General features: G+C 38.6%; 3 protein-coding genes and 1 long non-coding RNA gene across 4 annotated transcripts; 3 read left to right on the top strand and 1 right to left on the bottom strand.

The window, feature by feature from the left end:
• On the top strand, positions 1-1,314 carry LOC133033686 (uncharacterized). Its single transcript, XR_009685803.1, has 4 exons — positions 1-73; positions 158-404; positions 492-591; positions 910-1,314. It is a non-coding gene; the product is annotated as an uncharacterized LOC133033686 (long non-coding RNA).
• Positions 1,315-1,528: 214 nt separating this feature from the next.
• On the bottom strand, positions 1,529-5,362 carry LOC115705151 (probable glutamate carboxypeptidase LAMP1). The gene is given in 14 exon segments (XM_061108715.1): positions 1,529-1,880; positions 1,968-2,111; positions 2,190-2,309; positions 2,415-2,503; positions 2,692-2,749; positions 2,751-2,776; positions 2,856-2,925; positions 2,927-2,944; positions 3,197-3,265; positions 3,418-3,570; positions 3,665-3,757; positions 3,855-3,936; positions 4,047-4,135; positions 4,204-5,362. Coding segments are annotated over 14 exon segments (2,139 nt in total). The 5' UTR covers positions 5,149-5,362; the 3' UTR covers positions 1,529-1,697.
• Positions 5,363-8,473: 3,111 nt separating this feature from the next.
• On the top strand, positions 8,474-9,349 carry LOC133035666 (uncharacterized). Its single transcript, XM_061111751.1, has one exon. The coding sequence runs from the start codon at positions 8,474-8,476 to the stop codon at positions 9,347-9,349; it is 876 nt and encodes a 291-aa protein (XP_060967734.1).
• Positions 9,350-9,548: 199 nt separating this feature from the next.
• On the top strand, positions 9,549-13,223 carry LOC115704210 (uncharacterized). The gene is made up of 3 exons (XM_061111741.1): positions 9,549-11,516; positions 11,612-12,531; positions 12,818-13,223. Exons 1-3 carry the CDS (start codon positions 9,549-9,551, stop codon positions 13,221-13,223), a joined length of 3,294 nt encoding a protein of 1,097 aa, XP_060967724.1.
• Positions 13,224-14,289: the final 1,066 nt, after the last annotated feature.

The following is a 14,289-nucleotide window of genomic DNA, read 5'->3' as shown; positions in this document are numbered from 1 at the left end:
GCCCCTTGTCTATGTTGCTGCAGGTTGCAACGAAGTTTCCCTTTGGAATGCAGAGGATGGAATTTGCCACCAGGTATAGAGAACTTTTTTATTCATAAGGATTAAGGTGGTGACGGTTCATATATTATTCTTATGTATATTCTTGTTTTTCTTGCAGGTCTTGAAGGTAGCAAACTACGACAGCGATGCTGAAATGTCAGACATTCTTTGGGCCTTGGGCAAACCACTAAGTCGGGGAAATTCTAAACCGGACGTGAGGCGTAATGTCAACCCCAAGTACAGAGTTAATGAATTGCAAGAACCCCACCACGTCTTCCTGGTATTCGTTCACTGATTCCCTTACCTGGGGGTGATTTGTTAACTGGGGGTACTGACTTGAAGATTCGTCGATGGGATCATTGCAGGTTTGGTTTGGTTTGATCTGAATTATTTGTTCCATTCCTTGCAATAAAGGGAGACTTAATTTTCATTCATAATTCTAAATTTTGCAGTCCTGATCGAAGTTACTCTGTATGTGGGCCAAATGGAAATGAAGTTGTGAATGATGAATTCTTTAAAACAAGTTCTAATTTTGGGGCGCAAATTGTACAGGTATGTAGATGAATAGGGCTTCTTACTTGAGGATCTTTTTAAGTTTGTTAGGTTAGTAGATAGTGTAATTTACATGTAGTACATACACAATCCACTGCTTTGCTGCTAATATTTAGTAATACCTTTACATATATTTCCCCTGTTAGCTCTTTTTAATTCCTACTATACAAATTACAAGTTTATTCCATGTTCTTGGTAGGCTCTTTATCTACGTTTTGATTTTGTAAGAGAAATTGAATTTTTTATGTAGCAGTTCCCTTGAACTTATTCACTATTAATGCATGATGCTGAATTCAATATTTCTTTTGTGTCGAGCAGGAGAAAAAGAGACGACTTCCTTCAGCAGGTAAGAACTCAGCCAAGACAGTTCTGACTGCTGCTGCTACTGATACTGCTGGCTGTCATCGTGATTCCATTCTCTCATTGGCTTCTGTCAAACTCAATCAAAGACTCTTAATATCAAGCAGTAGAGATGGAGCTATCAAGGTCTGGAAGTGAATAAACAAACTGTAAAAGTCTTATTTGACCTCGTGTATATAATTTAGTCAGTTGAAGTTGTACATATATATATCTCGCCTCTAATAAAGCTTTTTGATTAGGCACAAATATACCTCATATCAACTATAAGGGCATATTTTATTTAGCTCATTTTGTACAGTTTGGAAGGATATAGGTTTTTACATTTTTTATTATTTATAAAAATCCTCTCGTTATATTGCTTCATTTTGTGGGAGCGTGACGCCATTCCAACTCATGTGTATACGGTTGTCAATATGATTTTACTTGATTATTCTTCACACTAAATTCTATTGTGGTGTTATTTATTTATGTATTAAACCATTTCTCTAACCACATTCCTTATGAACACACGAAATCATTTCAAGGGAGAAACCTGATTCTCTGCATTTCGTTCAACTGCAACCGTCAGATCAATGGATGGGATGGAATGAGTGGACATTGGAAAGTTTTTAATCATTAGAAGTATAAATACATCAAACCAAGTCTAACTACATAATCTAATACATAAAACAAATCTTATAATACATAACATGTTTCCTATTTCACCAAAAAGAGAAAAAATGCTCCCAATATAAACGCATACATTCTCATGTGAGTACACCGTTAAGAACCTGCGAGGCTTGCTTGACAGCTCTGGAGACCCTCCAAATTTCATGTTGAGCTAGTTTCCAAGACTCAGCTGTGTTCAATTTGTTTGCCATTTCAACAGCATCATCAATGCCAGGAAAGGATTTAGATCCATAGTCATCATACTTGGAAGGTCCATAAACCTGCCATTGCCAACCAAAGTTATTCTTTTCTCAAGTAAAATGCACTAGTTGGAAAATGTGAAAAGAGCAAATAAAGAAGAAACTTACCAAATGCTTATACCATGACCTTTCTAAAAGTCCATCTCGGTCTGTAAATGCTCGTTCAGCCATCATGAGTCTGTCATTAAGCTCTCTCAGCTTGGATTGATCTTTCCTCCAAATGGATTTCCAACCTTTGTTTTCTACCACTGCCTTGAGAGAAATCACATTTTCAATACGTGACAATGCCCATTTTATGCACTATCATAAAACTTTAAGCAGTGGTAGTACCTTTTTCTGGTTGTTTATTATGGTGGCAGCTTTTCTAAGCTCCTCTATTGACTTGAAGAGAGGAGTTAAGCTGATATCCTTGTTACCTTTGATCTCAATCTCCAATTCCTTTGTGTATTTCTGAGTTCAGAAATTCAATTCATTATGATAATTTTGCTAAAAACTTTTATAACAAAATACTTTATCTTATGCATAATTTGCTACATTAGCTAAATCCATTTATACCTGAAGCTCTTCAGCATAGGATAGATAATCGAAAGGCAAGACCTCCGCGTCTGCTAGCCAAAGAGCTACCAAACCCCACACACTTGCCACTGTTTCTCAGTATGAATAGAACTATTTTCAGATGTGTTTATATTACTCGAAACTTAATAATAACATAGTATACAACAATAAAATGTTATATTTTCTCTTAATTCTATGCATTGAAAGGAATTTTTTCATGGATCAACAAGTGAAAACAATAATAATATGATGGATTTAAGGTGTTTTCATGTCTGACCTGCAACATGCCTTTGAAACATAGGGTCCCCAAACTTTTTCATCCAAACATAGTCATCTGTACAATGAATGATAGACAGGGAATCCTGCAATTTTTCAAGTCATTTATATTTCAGACTGAAGTTTACACGGTTGAACAACTGTCAAAAATTACATTGTCCATACCATTGTCAAAAGCTATCATAGTTGCTGGAATTCCTATGTGTTGAACAAAAGCTGCGAAATCTGACCCTCCCTCCTCCTAACCTCCCAATCTTTTGTGTGACAAGAACAAGTTTTGTAAGAGTTGGTAGTTTCCATTAGGATTTTAGAACTTGATCAATGAAACGAAAACCATGTAAAAGGGCATCTATTACCTAAAATGATCAAGAGTTGAATTACTACTGTTATGTTAACAATAGAGAAATCAGTGCCCAGTCATACTTCACTCTTTTAATTTATATCAGGGGCATGCAGTTTATCTCTTCTGAACCCAATATGAAGCAGTTAGCAAGTTAGTTACATACCTTCACAGGATTGCTTGAAGCTAGCCATAAATCGTACACAGTCCGCGACGAGTTATCTGGGTCTTGAACCTTCAAAGGAAAGAATTCAATTTAGGATATGATAGAGGACTAGTCTCATAATTTGCAGGACAAAAAAAAACAGAAAAATTGATACTCTCAAACTTATAAACAAACATTAAGAACTGAGTAGTACACATGTCTGGTAGTATTAATGTGATTACCTGCTGAGTAGCTTGTATGAGTAAATCATCAAGCTGTGGAGTTGCAGAGGCATAGAACATTGGTTCAGATACAGCACAGTCAACATTCAAGTAAGCCACAGCTCTTGAAGCTAGCAACTCCCTGTTCTCTTCTACCCACTCAGTTGATCCAAGCTGCAAATAAACATTGGTAAATTGGCTATTGACCAAGACTATATTACATACTAAGAATTTCTTCTGTTGTGAACACAGAGAGAGGGAGAGAGACCAGGCCAAATTCCTCAGCATCCCAGTTGCACAAAATGATAGTTCGTCGAGGCTTCCACCCTCTTTTTTGCAGCTTCCCTAGTCTCTGAGCTATCTACATTATACACGAATCAAACTTAGTACAGATTGTGATGTCTACTATAGCACTTTGGCCAGTTTATGTGTGTGGAGGATGAATAGGGTTCCCAAACCTCTAGTAAAGCTGCAGTTCCACTATTTGGATCAACAGCACCAAATGTCCAGGCATCTCGATGATTACCCAGAATCACAAATCTACAAAATAATTCCTAATTAAGCCAACTCTACTCAAGTCTCAAATCAAACCAAAGTCGTTTGACTTTATCTAGTTCTTACAAAAGTCAAAACAAATATAAAAAACATACCGATCAGGCTCTTCTGCTCCTTCAATCACACCAATAACATTCTCAATTGTCCCAATCACAAGCTCCCCTGAAAAATTGCATACCCCACACTCCAATTCACTCACCAATTCCATACCAAAAAAAAAAAAAAACAGTATATAATTAATAGTTACTCAACTGTGTAACTCAAGTTCACAATTCCCGGACCAGGTCCAACTCTGTAAACAGGGGCGTCAACGCTCCCTTGCCAATCATCGTTTGCCACCTGTCCACCGATCGACATAAGTATCAACTCACCATCTTTACCGGACACAGGCAGCGAAGGTATCATCGGAACTTCACCACTTTCCTCAACCTCAGTCTCCGAAATCCTTTCACATTCCTCTGTACTCGCCCACCCAGGCGTGGTAGGATCCCCAAGCGCATTATAAGTAGTACCCATCTGGACCCCACTTGGCGGCATCCACCGAGCTCCACCGCCGCCGCCGCCGTAGTCCTTCCTATCAGTATAAACTAACGCCCCAATCGCCCCAGCCTTGTACGCGTTACGAATAATATCACCTCTGAATATTTCTCCATACCTTGCCAAGACTACGGAGCCGTTCACGCTCACACCCATCTCCCTCAGCGTCGCGTAGTCTTCCACGCGTCCGTAGTTTACGTAGACCACCGGCCCGACGGCAGTGCCGGACTTGGCGTAGGCGTGGAACGTGGGAACGACTTCTTTAGCCGCGTCGGCGTAAGGGTCTTCGTCGTAGACTTCCTGTCGGAGCTCGAACTCGTGGGGCGGATCCGGCGGCGGAGGGATCAACTTCAGTGAACGCGAAACGGGGTAGCTCAGGGCGACGCGGTAGGAGGTTATGTGGGTGGGAATGTCGGAGGAGGTGAAGATGGAATAGACGTAGGCGGCGGCTTCGGCGTTGGCGGCTGAGCCGGCGATGTGGGGGCGGCGCGTGAGGGTGTATAGGTGGTGGGATATGGATGCATTATCAGATAAGGAAGTGTAGAGGGAATGGTATGTGGATTTGGGAACCGGTGAGAGGAGGTAGAAGACGAAGGAGCTGACTATGGCTATAAAAGTTGCTGTTTTAAGCATTATTTTTTTGGTTTTTCCAATCAACATATTTATATATATATATATATATATATAAATAGTTTATGTGATCAGTGTTATGGCTTTTGTGTCTCTTTTATTGAGATTATACTACAGTTTATGACTGGTTTTAGTAACAAAACCAGCTCTGAAAATCCATGGAAGTAAACGAAAGAGACATTGCTTAATGCTTATGCTATTTTTGCTAGTTAAGTTAAAGTCGGTTCTTTTTTGGATAATATGATATGATAATGATGTCATGATAGCTTAATAATAATAATACATGTCCAAAAATTATTGGTTAGTTATTAATTTAACATAAAACAAGGTACATTTGTTCCAAGCTTCAAAATTTATACCATAATGATAGAAAGGAGATGGGATCCAACATAGAATATTTAAGAAGATAAAGGAAGTTATTTGTATAACATATTAAATTAACTATTTAGAAAGAGACATAATTTTTTTTTTTTTTTTAAGAAAATGTAATAAATCGTTTTCGTTTGAATTTATCATTGTCTTATACTAGCTTTTTATATAAACCTTTTCCGTGAAGTTTAGGTTACTAAAAAGACAAGGGCAGTTCTTTTTCAATAAAAATCTAACTTTGATGTAAACTAACATGCATGCTTAAATTTTCTTGGGACTAACTTAGTGACTTGTATCTCGTTGTCTTGGTTTCATCTGTGATTTTGTGGTTTCTGTATCTGGTTAGGATAGAATGAGAATGAGAATGAAAAATCCCACTATATCTATCTACACTCTTTCTTTGTTTGTTTCCTTTTGAGCACAATAATTCTCTAGTTTTAGAGCAAAAAATATTAGGTACATATAAAAAAAAAGAAATGGATGATACATCTCATCTGGGAATAAATTTAACAGATAGCTCATCATGTGGTTTAAACTCACTGGTCCAGCTGGTTTGATTGACCACCTGCTTGATTCTGTTTGGATTTTCTTTACTCACGGGAACCAATATTAAGACCATTATTGGTTTAATACTTTATTGACATTTTTGGTTAAGTCCTTCCAAAATGGCCTAATAAGTAAAACCAAATCATTCCATGAAGCCAAGATTAGATAGGTATACAATGATAAATTCATATCAAGATTAACTTATCTAGCTGCCAATTTGTTATGTCAATGGGAATTCAACACGTGGATTTGCTTTTCAGTCAAATAATTACGAACTTTTTTTATTGTGCCAACAGAAGCTATGGTGCCTGTGGTGGACGGTGGTGGTGGGGGTGAGTGAAGCACGTCAAGAAAGCAAGAAAATGGAATGACACGTTTACAAAAAGCACAAAATGGTGTTATAGATATTGATCTTTATTCAATCAAAAGCTATTGTTTGAAAAAACTAAGAGAAAATAATAATAGTCATAATAAAGTACTTCTATGGTGTTTGCTATTTTCGGCTAATGGATATATATTTCAAAAGGCATTAGTGCAATTTCAAACACAATTATTTTTATTTATTTATTTATTTGACACTTTGATGCCGTTTGGTTGGAAGTAATGAAATAGAATAGAATGGAAAGGAAATAATTTTCATTCCATTTATTTGTTTGGTTGCATTTTAAAGTATTGGAATGACATTCCAATGAAATGCTCTTTCCATTATTTTGGTGGAATGACTATTCCATTTTTTTTTAAAAAAAAAAGTAATGACCATTCCAATGTATTATGTAAAAAAAAATTTAATGATTTTTTTATCAATTTTTTTATGCATTTTAAATTTTATTCCATTCCTATTCCTATTCCTATTCTCATTCCTATTCTTATATTTTTATTCCTCCCAACTAAATGCCTTAGTGATAATGAGATGTATACTGTTAAGAGGTTACTAACTTACTCAAGCTCTAAGAATCAACTTCTTCTGGTTCCTCCTGTCGATAGAAGCTTCTTTGGGACCTCAATTTTCCCCCCAAAATAAAAAAATTTACTTTGAAAGCAAGTTTACATTTTTTGCAGGCCTATATCAATTTGACCCGTCATGGTCTTCATGTTTACAATAGTTATCCTATTTGTTTTGAGAACAATGAGACTACCACTCATACACTTTAGTTATGTTCTTAGCTTAACTTAATTCGTTCTGAGTGTCTCTCTTTTTTGAGTGAACAGTCAGTCTCTCTTTTTTGAGTGAGTTTTTGTCCTGCTCTGTTTTTTGTCCTGCTCTGTTTTTTGGGTGCAAATCGTTTTGTCCTGTTTTGCATTGGTTTCGTTCGTTTTGTTTTGTTCCCCTCATGGCATCCAGTAGTACTGACATGGGGAATATTGAGGAGCGATGGAAAGACATACAATTGGAAGAAGAGGAAGCAGACGAAACCTTTTATGAGGAACCTGATGCAGAAGACGATCTGGCCATTGATACCAGATGGTGCCTGGTTGGTCGACTGCTCACAGGTAAGATTTCTGATTTTCGTATCTTCCAAAATGTTATGGCTGATCTCTGGAAACCTGGCAAGGGGATGTATGCCAAACAGTTGGATCAAAATCGTTTTCTGCTTCAATTTTATCATGAGTTGGACATACAGCGGGTAATCTCGGGTAGTCCATGGACTTACGATCGCAAGCAACTAATTATTTCCCGTCTAAATGATGGCGATAACCCCAGAACTATAAGCCTTAATACACTTGATATGTGGATTCAAATCCACGATCTGCAGTCCGGTTTTATGACAATGAAAGTTGCAAAAGATGCTGGCAATTACATTGGTTCTTTCCTAGAATCAGATCCGAACAACTTCACCGGGGTCTGGAGAGAGTTTCTTCGAATTCGTGTCACTGTTTCTCTTGATCTTCCCTTGAAACGGCGCATGAAGTTTCGAAAGCGGGATGGGAATATTTTTTATGCAGCTTTTAAATATGAAAATGTCCCAACTTTCTGCTTTATTTGTGGAAAGATGGGACATTCTGAGCGATCTTGTCCCCGTCTTTTTGATACTCCTCCACACTTGATTGTTAAACCATATGGTATAGGCATGAAGGCCCTCCCTCGACGTCATCAGAATTTCACAGCATCACCATACCTGCGTTCTGGTAAAGCTTCCATGGGCAATTCGGCTGGTGTGAACTCCCCTGGTGTGAACTCCACTGATGCAGGAGTTAATTATGGTAATTCAACAAATCCCACGGTTAGAGGGATTTCCACAGATATTTCCCAAACAAGCGGCAAGAATAAAGGGATTATTCTTTATGATGATGAGCAGGCTGATGAAGAGTTGTCTCAAGCTGAATTAAAAAGGAAACGATTTGCTACAGAAAAAGCTATTGGGCCTCTTGCTGCTACGGTCCAACCTGGGTCAAAAAACTTGAATATGGTGGGTTCTGGTGTCCAGGCCCACCAATCGTTATGAGTACTCTAAGTTGGAATTGTCGTGGGCTTGGGAACCCACGGGCCCGACAATTCCTAGAGAACATTGTTGTTCAAAAGAAACCCAACTTTCTTTTCTTGTGTGAGACTTTGTGTAGAAAAGATACTATTGAAAGGCTTAGAATTAAACTGGGCTTTGAAGGAGCCTACTGTGTTGATGTCCAAGGTCACAAGGGTGGTATTGCAATGTTGTGGCGTTACAGTGATGGTGTGCGATTGCTGGGCTTCTCTAACAGCCACATTGACATTGAAGTCGTCTCTCTCAACCTCACTCCTTGGCGTTTAACTGGTTTCTACGGCGAGCCTAATCGAAGTCTTCGATTCAAATCTTGGCAATTAATTACCACTCTCTCTACTGAATCTCAACTTCCTTGGTGTATCATAGGCGATATTAATAATGTTGGTAATCAAAATGAAAAAAAGGGAGGCAGACCTTACCCTTCTTCACTCATAGAAGGTTTTCAACATGTTTTACAAAGCTGCGATTTGGTGGATATGGAGCTAAAAGGTCATCCCTACACCTGGGAACGTGGCAAGGGATCTGAAAACTGGGTTGAGATTCGTCTCGACAAGGCACTGGTCACTCATCCCTGGCTTGACACATTTCCAAATGCAGTCCTTACTAATGGTGATGTCTCTTCTTCTGATCACACACCTATATTTCTTGAGCCTGCCCCTGCTATTTCAACTGTTCCTGTTCATCTCTTTCGCTTTGAAAATGCCTGGACAAGGGAACCCATATGTGCTCAAATTTTTTCAATCCTGCTGGGATTCGAATACGCATCTGCCACTTCAAGAAAAGATCAACATATGCAGCAAACTTCTTGGCGATTGGGGGAGAAGCTTAACCTCTGATTTCAAGAAAAGAATTCGACAGAGCAAAGCCAAACTCTCTTCTTTGAAAGGTAAAACCGATCCTTCATCTATTACTAGTTTCGGCCATGAGCAAAATAACTACTTTGAAATTCTTGCACAACAAGAGCTATATTGGAAGCAAAGGTCAAAACAATTTTGGCTTCATAGTGGGGATAAAAATTCAAAGTTCTTTCATGCCATGGCTAGTGCCCGTAAACGCAGTAATAATATTCAATCTCTTCAAGATGCTTCGGGTGTTTGGCAATCATGGAGCGGTGGCCTTGAGGAGGTAATTGTTGATTACTACAAACATATTTACTTAGCTGGTGATGCTGATTGGAATCAGGTTGTAAGCGGTATTTCATGCTCTATTACTGATGCTCACAATGCTGATCTGTTGAAGCCGATTTCAAGTGATGAGGTTCGGACAGCCCTTTTTCAGATGCACCCCGACAAAGCTCCGGGGCCTGACGGTATGGGACCTGGATTTTTTCAAAAACATTGGGATATAGTAGGCCCTGACCTTGTTGCTGCTGCTTGTAATTTCTTTGAGTCAGGTACTTTTCCTTGTAATTTGAATGACACAAATCTGGTATTGATCCCTAAAAAGAAGTCTCCTACTACCATGAATGACCTTCGTCCCATTGCTTTGTGTAATGTTTCCTATAAGGTGATTGCGAAAGTTCTTGCTAATCGAATGAAGCTTATCATTGATCAGATTATTTCACCCACTCAAAGTGCTTTCATACCTGGGCGTCTTATTTCAGACAATATTATGATTGCCTTTGAAGTGATGCATTATCTCAAAAGAAAAGTCCATGGAAAGAAGGGCTATATGGCGCTAAAACTTGATATGAGCAAAGCATACGACCGGGTTGAATGGGGATATTTACGTGCTGTTATGGTTCAAATGGGCTTCGATCAACGATGGGTCAACTTGATTATGGCTTGTGTCTCTACTGTGCAATACTCTATCTTCCATAGTGGCCATGTCATGGGGCCAATCTCTCCAACAAGGGGTATTCGACAAGGTGACCCGCTCTCCACCTATTTATTTATCATTTGTGCCGAAGGATTTTCTGCTCTAATATCTCGGTTTGAACGAGACCGATTACTCCAAGGCTGCCGTGTCTGTCAAGGTGCTCCTGTGATATCTCATATGCTATTTGCTGATGATAGCTATGTTTTTTGTCAAGCTAACAATGGCTCTGCTGGTAGTATTATGTCTCTTCTCCGACGATTCGAATGTGCATCTGGACAACAAATCAATTTTGCGAAATCATCAGTCTTCTTTAGTCCAAATGTCAACCATCAGCTCCGCCAAGATATCTGCTCTATCCTACATATGCCTGAAGCTTCTGAAAATAGTCTTTATTTGGGTCTTCCCAACATTATCGGACGGAATAAAAATGCTATTCTTGGCTTTCTAAAAAATAAAGTCTTGAATAGAATTAATAGTTGGTCTGGTAAACTGCTCTCTGGGGCAGGAAAGGAAATTCTCTTGAAGACTGTGGTTCAATCGCTTCCTACTTATGCGATGAGTGTTTTCCTCATTCCTCTTGGCACTTGTGATGAGATTGAAAAATTGATGGCTCAGTTTTGGTGGAAAACTTCAAGCAGCAAGGGTAATGGTATCATTTGGATGAACTGGGATCGCCTTTCGCTTCCTAAGGATGAGGGTGGGTTAGGCTTCCGTCTTCTCCATGATTTTAATCTAGCTATGCTTGCCAAGCAAGGGTGGAGATTTCTTTGCCATCCGGACTCTCTTGTTTCTAAAGTCTATAAAGCGCGGTATTTTCCTTATGATGACTTTCTCTCAGCTGATTTGGGGCGTAATCCCAGCTATGTGTGGCGTAGCATATGGAGTGCTAAGGATCTAGTTCGCCGTGGTGCTAGACGAACCATTGGTACTGGGTTATCTACTCCTATTCTGCATCAACCTTGGCTTCCTGACCCTGATAACCCGTACATCACTTCATCCCATGTGGGTCTCCTTGGCCACAATGTTAGCTCTCTTTTCATGCTTGAGGAGCGTAATTGGGATATTGAGCTAGTTCGGGACATGTTCAACAACCGGGATGCTAATCTTATTCTAAGTATTCCCCTCAGTTTTTCTGCTTCTTCTGATTTCTGGTCTTGGTCCAAAGAAAGCTCTGGCCATTTTTCGGTTAAAAGTGCTTATCAACTACTTCAAGACTCTAAAAATCCTAGAACGAGTGCAAGAACAACTCTGGCTTTTGGCACAAACTATGGCAATTGAAGATCCCACCAAAGGTTCGCAATTTTCTTTGGCGTGCTGCTGCTGGAACACTTCCGACTTGCGTCAACCTCAGAACGAAGCATGTAGACATTCCCTCACTGTGCCCGGTCTGTCATGCTTCTCCTGAAACTGTTTCTCATATTCTTCTGTCGTGTAGCTTTGCTACTTCTTGTTGGAATCACATTGGTTTGCCAGCCGGAGTCTACTTAGATCATTCCTTTGCCAGTTGGTTGGATAGTCTTTTTACTATTCTTGATGAAGACCGTGTGTGTTCTCTCTCTATGGTCTGTTGGTCCTTATGGAAAGCAAGGAATTCCATTGTTTGGAAGGACAAGGTCCTCACTATTGCAAATGTGGTAACATCAGCTCGTATTGCTCTTGATCACTGGCGAAAAGCTCAAGATAACAACTCTCTGTCTCATATTTACTCTGGTAATTGTGATGACGGAACTGAGCTTTGGACTAAACCTGATATAAATACAATCAAGATCAACGTTGATGCTGCACTTTTCACTAGCGATAACCAGTATGGCTATGGTATGGTTGCAAGGAATGACACTGGTTCTCTTATTGTTGCTCAAGCTCATTGTTTTAATGGAGCTTTCGCCCCTGAGGTTGTGGAAGTCATGGGAATCAAGGAGGCTCTAAGCTGGATCAAACGACAAGGATGGCAACATGTTGAGTTGGAGTCAGACAGCTTAGTTTCCATCCAAGCTATCCGGTGCCGCTCACCTCTCTCTTCTGTGTTTGGGAATTTAGTTCAAGATTGCATTTCACTTTTGCTTTCTTTGCCTTTTGTTAAAATACGTTTTGTTAAACGATCAGCAAACCGTCTAGCACATGCTGTTGCTAGAATGTCACGGTCTCTCTCTGGTCGTCTTATTTCTGAGTCTAATGCTCCAGTTTCTATTCTAGACATTTTGTACTCAGAAAGTTGATTTAATGAAGTTGAAATTTCATCAAAAAAAAAAAAAATCGTTCTGAGTGAGTTGTTAAAGGTCTTGATTCCTTAAAAGATGCTTCTTGCTTCTATGAATTCCTATTGAGTTGTATGTATATTTTGAATTAATAGGAATTAGGGGAGTTTATATCTCTTTATTGGTGTATTTAGTATAAGCACAATATTTTTGTTCATAGCCATTAGTTCTAGATAATATGGTTAGTTCTTAGGCCATTAATTATCTGTGGATCTATCAAGACGCTTAAAGTGGTGGTTCTTCGAGCATTGGTAAACCATCTACTTATTTGGAGCCGATAGCTACTTCTGTCACCATTGGAGAGTTGGCATTGGGTGATGTTAATCTTTTTGTTGATGCTGGATTTTGTGTTGAGGATTTGAAAATGGGAACGGGAATGGTTGCTTTGGACTCTAACGAGGTAATGTTGTTTTCTGGTGTGTTTTCTTTGTCTGGCCCTTTCGAGCCCCATGTTGTCGAGGCGATGTTGTTGTTTCATGGTCTTTTCTTTTACCTTCGGTTGGGCTTCAAAAATATTACTGCTTTTTTTGATTGCCTTCGTTTGGTCTTAACGGTCAATGGTCATGATATTCGTTATAATGAGTTTGGTACTGTGCTTAATGAAATATCTTATGTTCCTAATGAAATCTCTCCTTAGTTTATCATTTTCTCATTGTAGGGGTGTACATCAAACCGCTCAAATCGCTCAAACCGCCCGCACCGCAAAAAAAATGTGGTTTGAAATTCTTCGCAGTGCGGTTGTGGTTTGAATTTTTCCCAAACCGCGCGGTGCGGTGTGGTTTGCGGTTTTGAATTATTAAACCGCGATTCAAACGACACCGCACCACATCTTTTAAATTTTAATTTTTTATATTTATTTAATTAAGCCCATACATATGAGCCCAACCCAAGCCCATAAATCTTAGGGCAAAATCTATAACTCTTCACAAACCGTCTCTTCTTAGCAGCAAACCCAAGCCCATACATTGAAATTTGGAGTTGGAAGTTTGTGTTTGTTTTATTTTTAATCTATTGCTCAAGTATGTTAGTTGTACATTTATATTGTTGTTGGAATTTAATTAGTTTCAAGTTTGTTATTTTGATTTAGGTGTGTTGTTAAAACTTTAAAAAGATTGTTGACTTATTGTTGTTGTTATAACTTTTATTAGGCTTAAGTTTGTTGTATTTTCTTAAGTGTTTTAGAATAATTATATTAATTATAGTTTAATTATTTTATGATGATTTAAAAAAAAAAATTGTAATAGTTCAAACCGCAGAAACCGCACCGCACCGCATCATTTTTTGCGGTGCAGTTTTTGCGGTTTTTTAGTATCGCGGTGCGGGTTTGGAGAATTAGAAAAACTGCATGTGCGGGTTGGTTTGAAAAAATGGTTAAAAACTGCACCACCCGCACCGCGAACACCCCTAGTAGTAGGTCTTTAAATACTATTGCTCATTTTTAGCAAAGAGGACGCTTGTTTTAGTTAGGTCTCATTCCTTACCATTGGTTGGGACTCCGTATGGATATAAATATAATTGTTTGATTTTGAGCTCTTCTTTGTGCTTTATGACCTTTTAGGTTTTGTGCCTTGTAATTAAATATTTTTGTTCTTTTTCAAAATATATATATATATATATATATACATATTAGCACATTAAGAAAGTCATATTTAAAATATTTAAATAACTAAACCAATAACACGCTAAATCAGATACTTTAAATT

The sequence above is a fragment of the Cannabis sativa genome, chromosome 1 (genome assembly GCF_029168945.1).
Source record: "Cannabis sativa cultivar Pink pepper isolate KNU-18-1 chromosome 1, ASM2916894v1, whole genome shotgun sequence".
Classification (NCBI taxonomy): domain Eukaryota; kingdom Viridiplantae; phylum Streptophyta; class Magnoliopsida; order Rosales; family Cannabaceae; genus Cannabis; species Cannabis sativa.
Note: the sequence above shows the minus strand (reverse complement) of the source record. Positions and strands in the feature narration are given on the sequence as shown.

Excerpts from the sequence above, each read along its gene's own strand:
- LOC133035666 (XM_061111751.1), top strand. The coding sequence starts at position 8,474 with ATGAGTACTCTAAGTTGGAATTGTCGTGGGCTTGGGAACCCACGGGCC.
- LOC115704210 (XM_061111741.1), top strand. The coding sequence starts at position 9,549 with ATGGCTAGTGCCCGTAAACGCAGTAATAATATTCAATCTCTTCAAGAT. Across the intron at positions 11,517-11,611 it reads AAAGCTCTGGCCATTTTTCG|ATCCCACCAAAGGTTCGCAA; the intron begins GTTAAAAGTGCT and ends TGGCAATTGAAG. Across the intron at positions 12,532-12,817 it reads GTTTCTATTCTAGACATTTT|TGGTGGTTCTTCGAGCATTG; the intron begins GTACTCAGAAAG and ends AGACGCTTAAAG.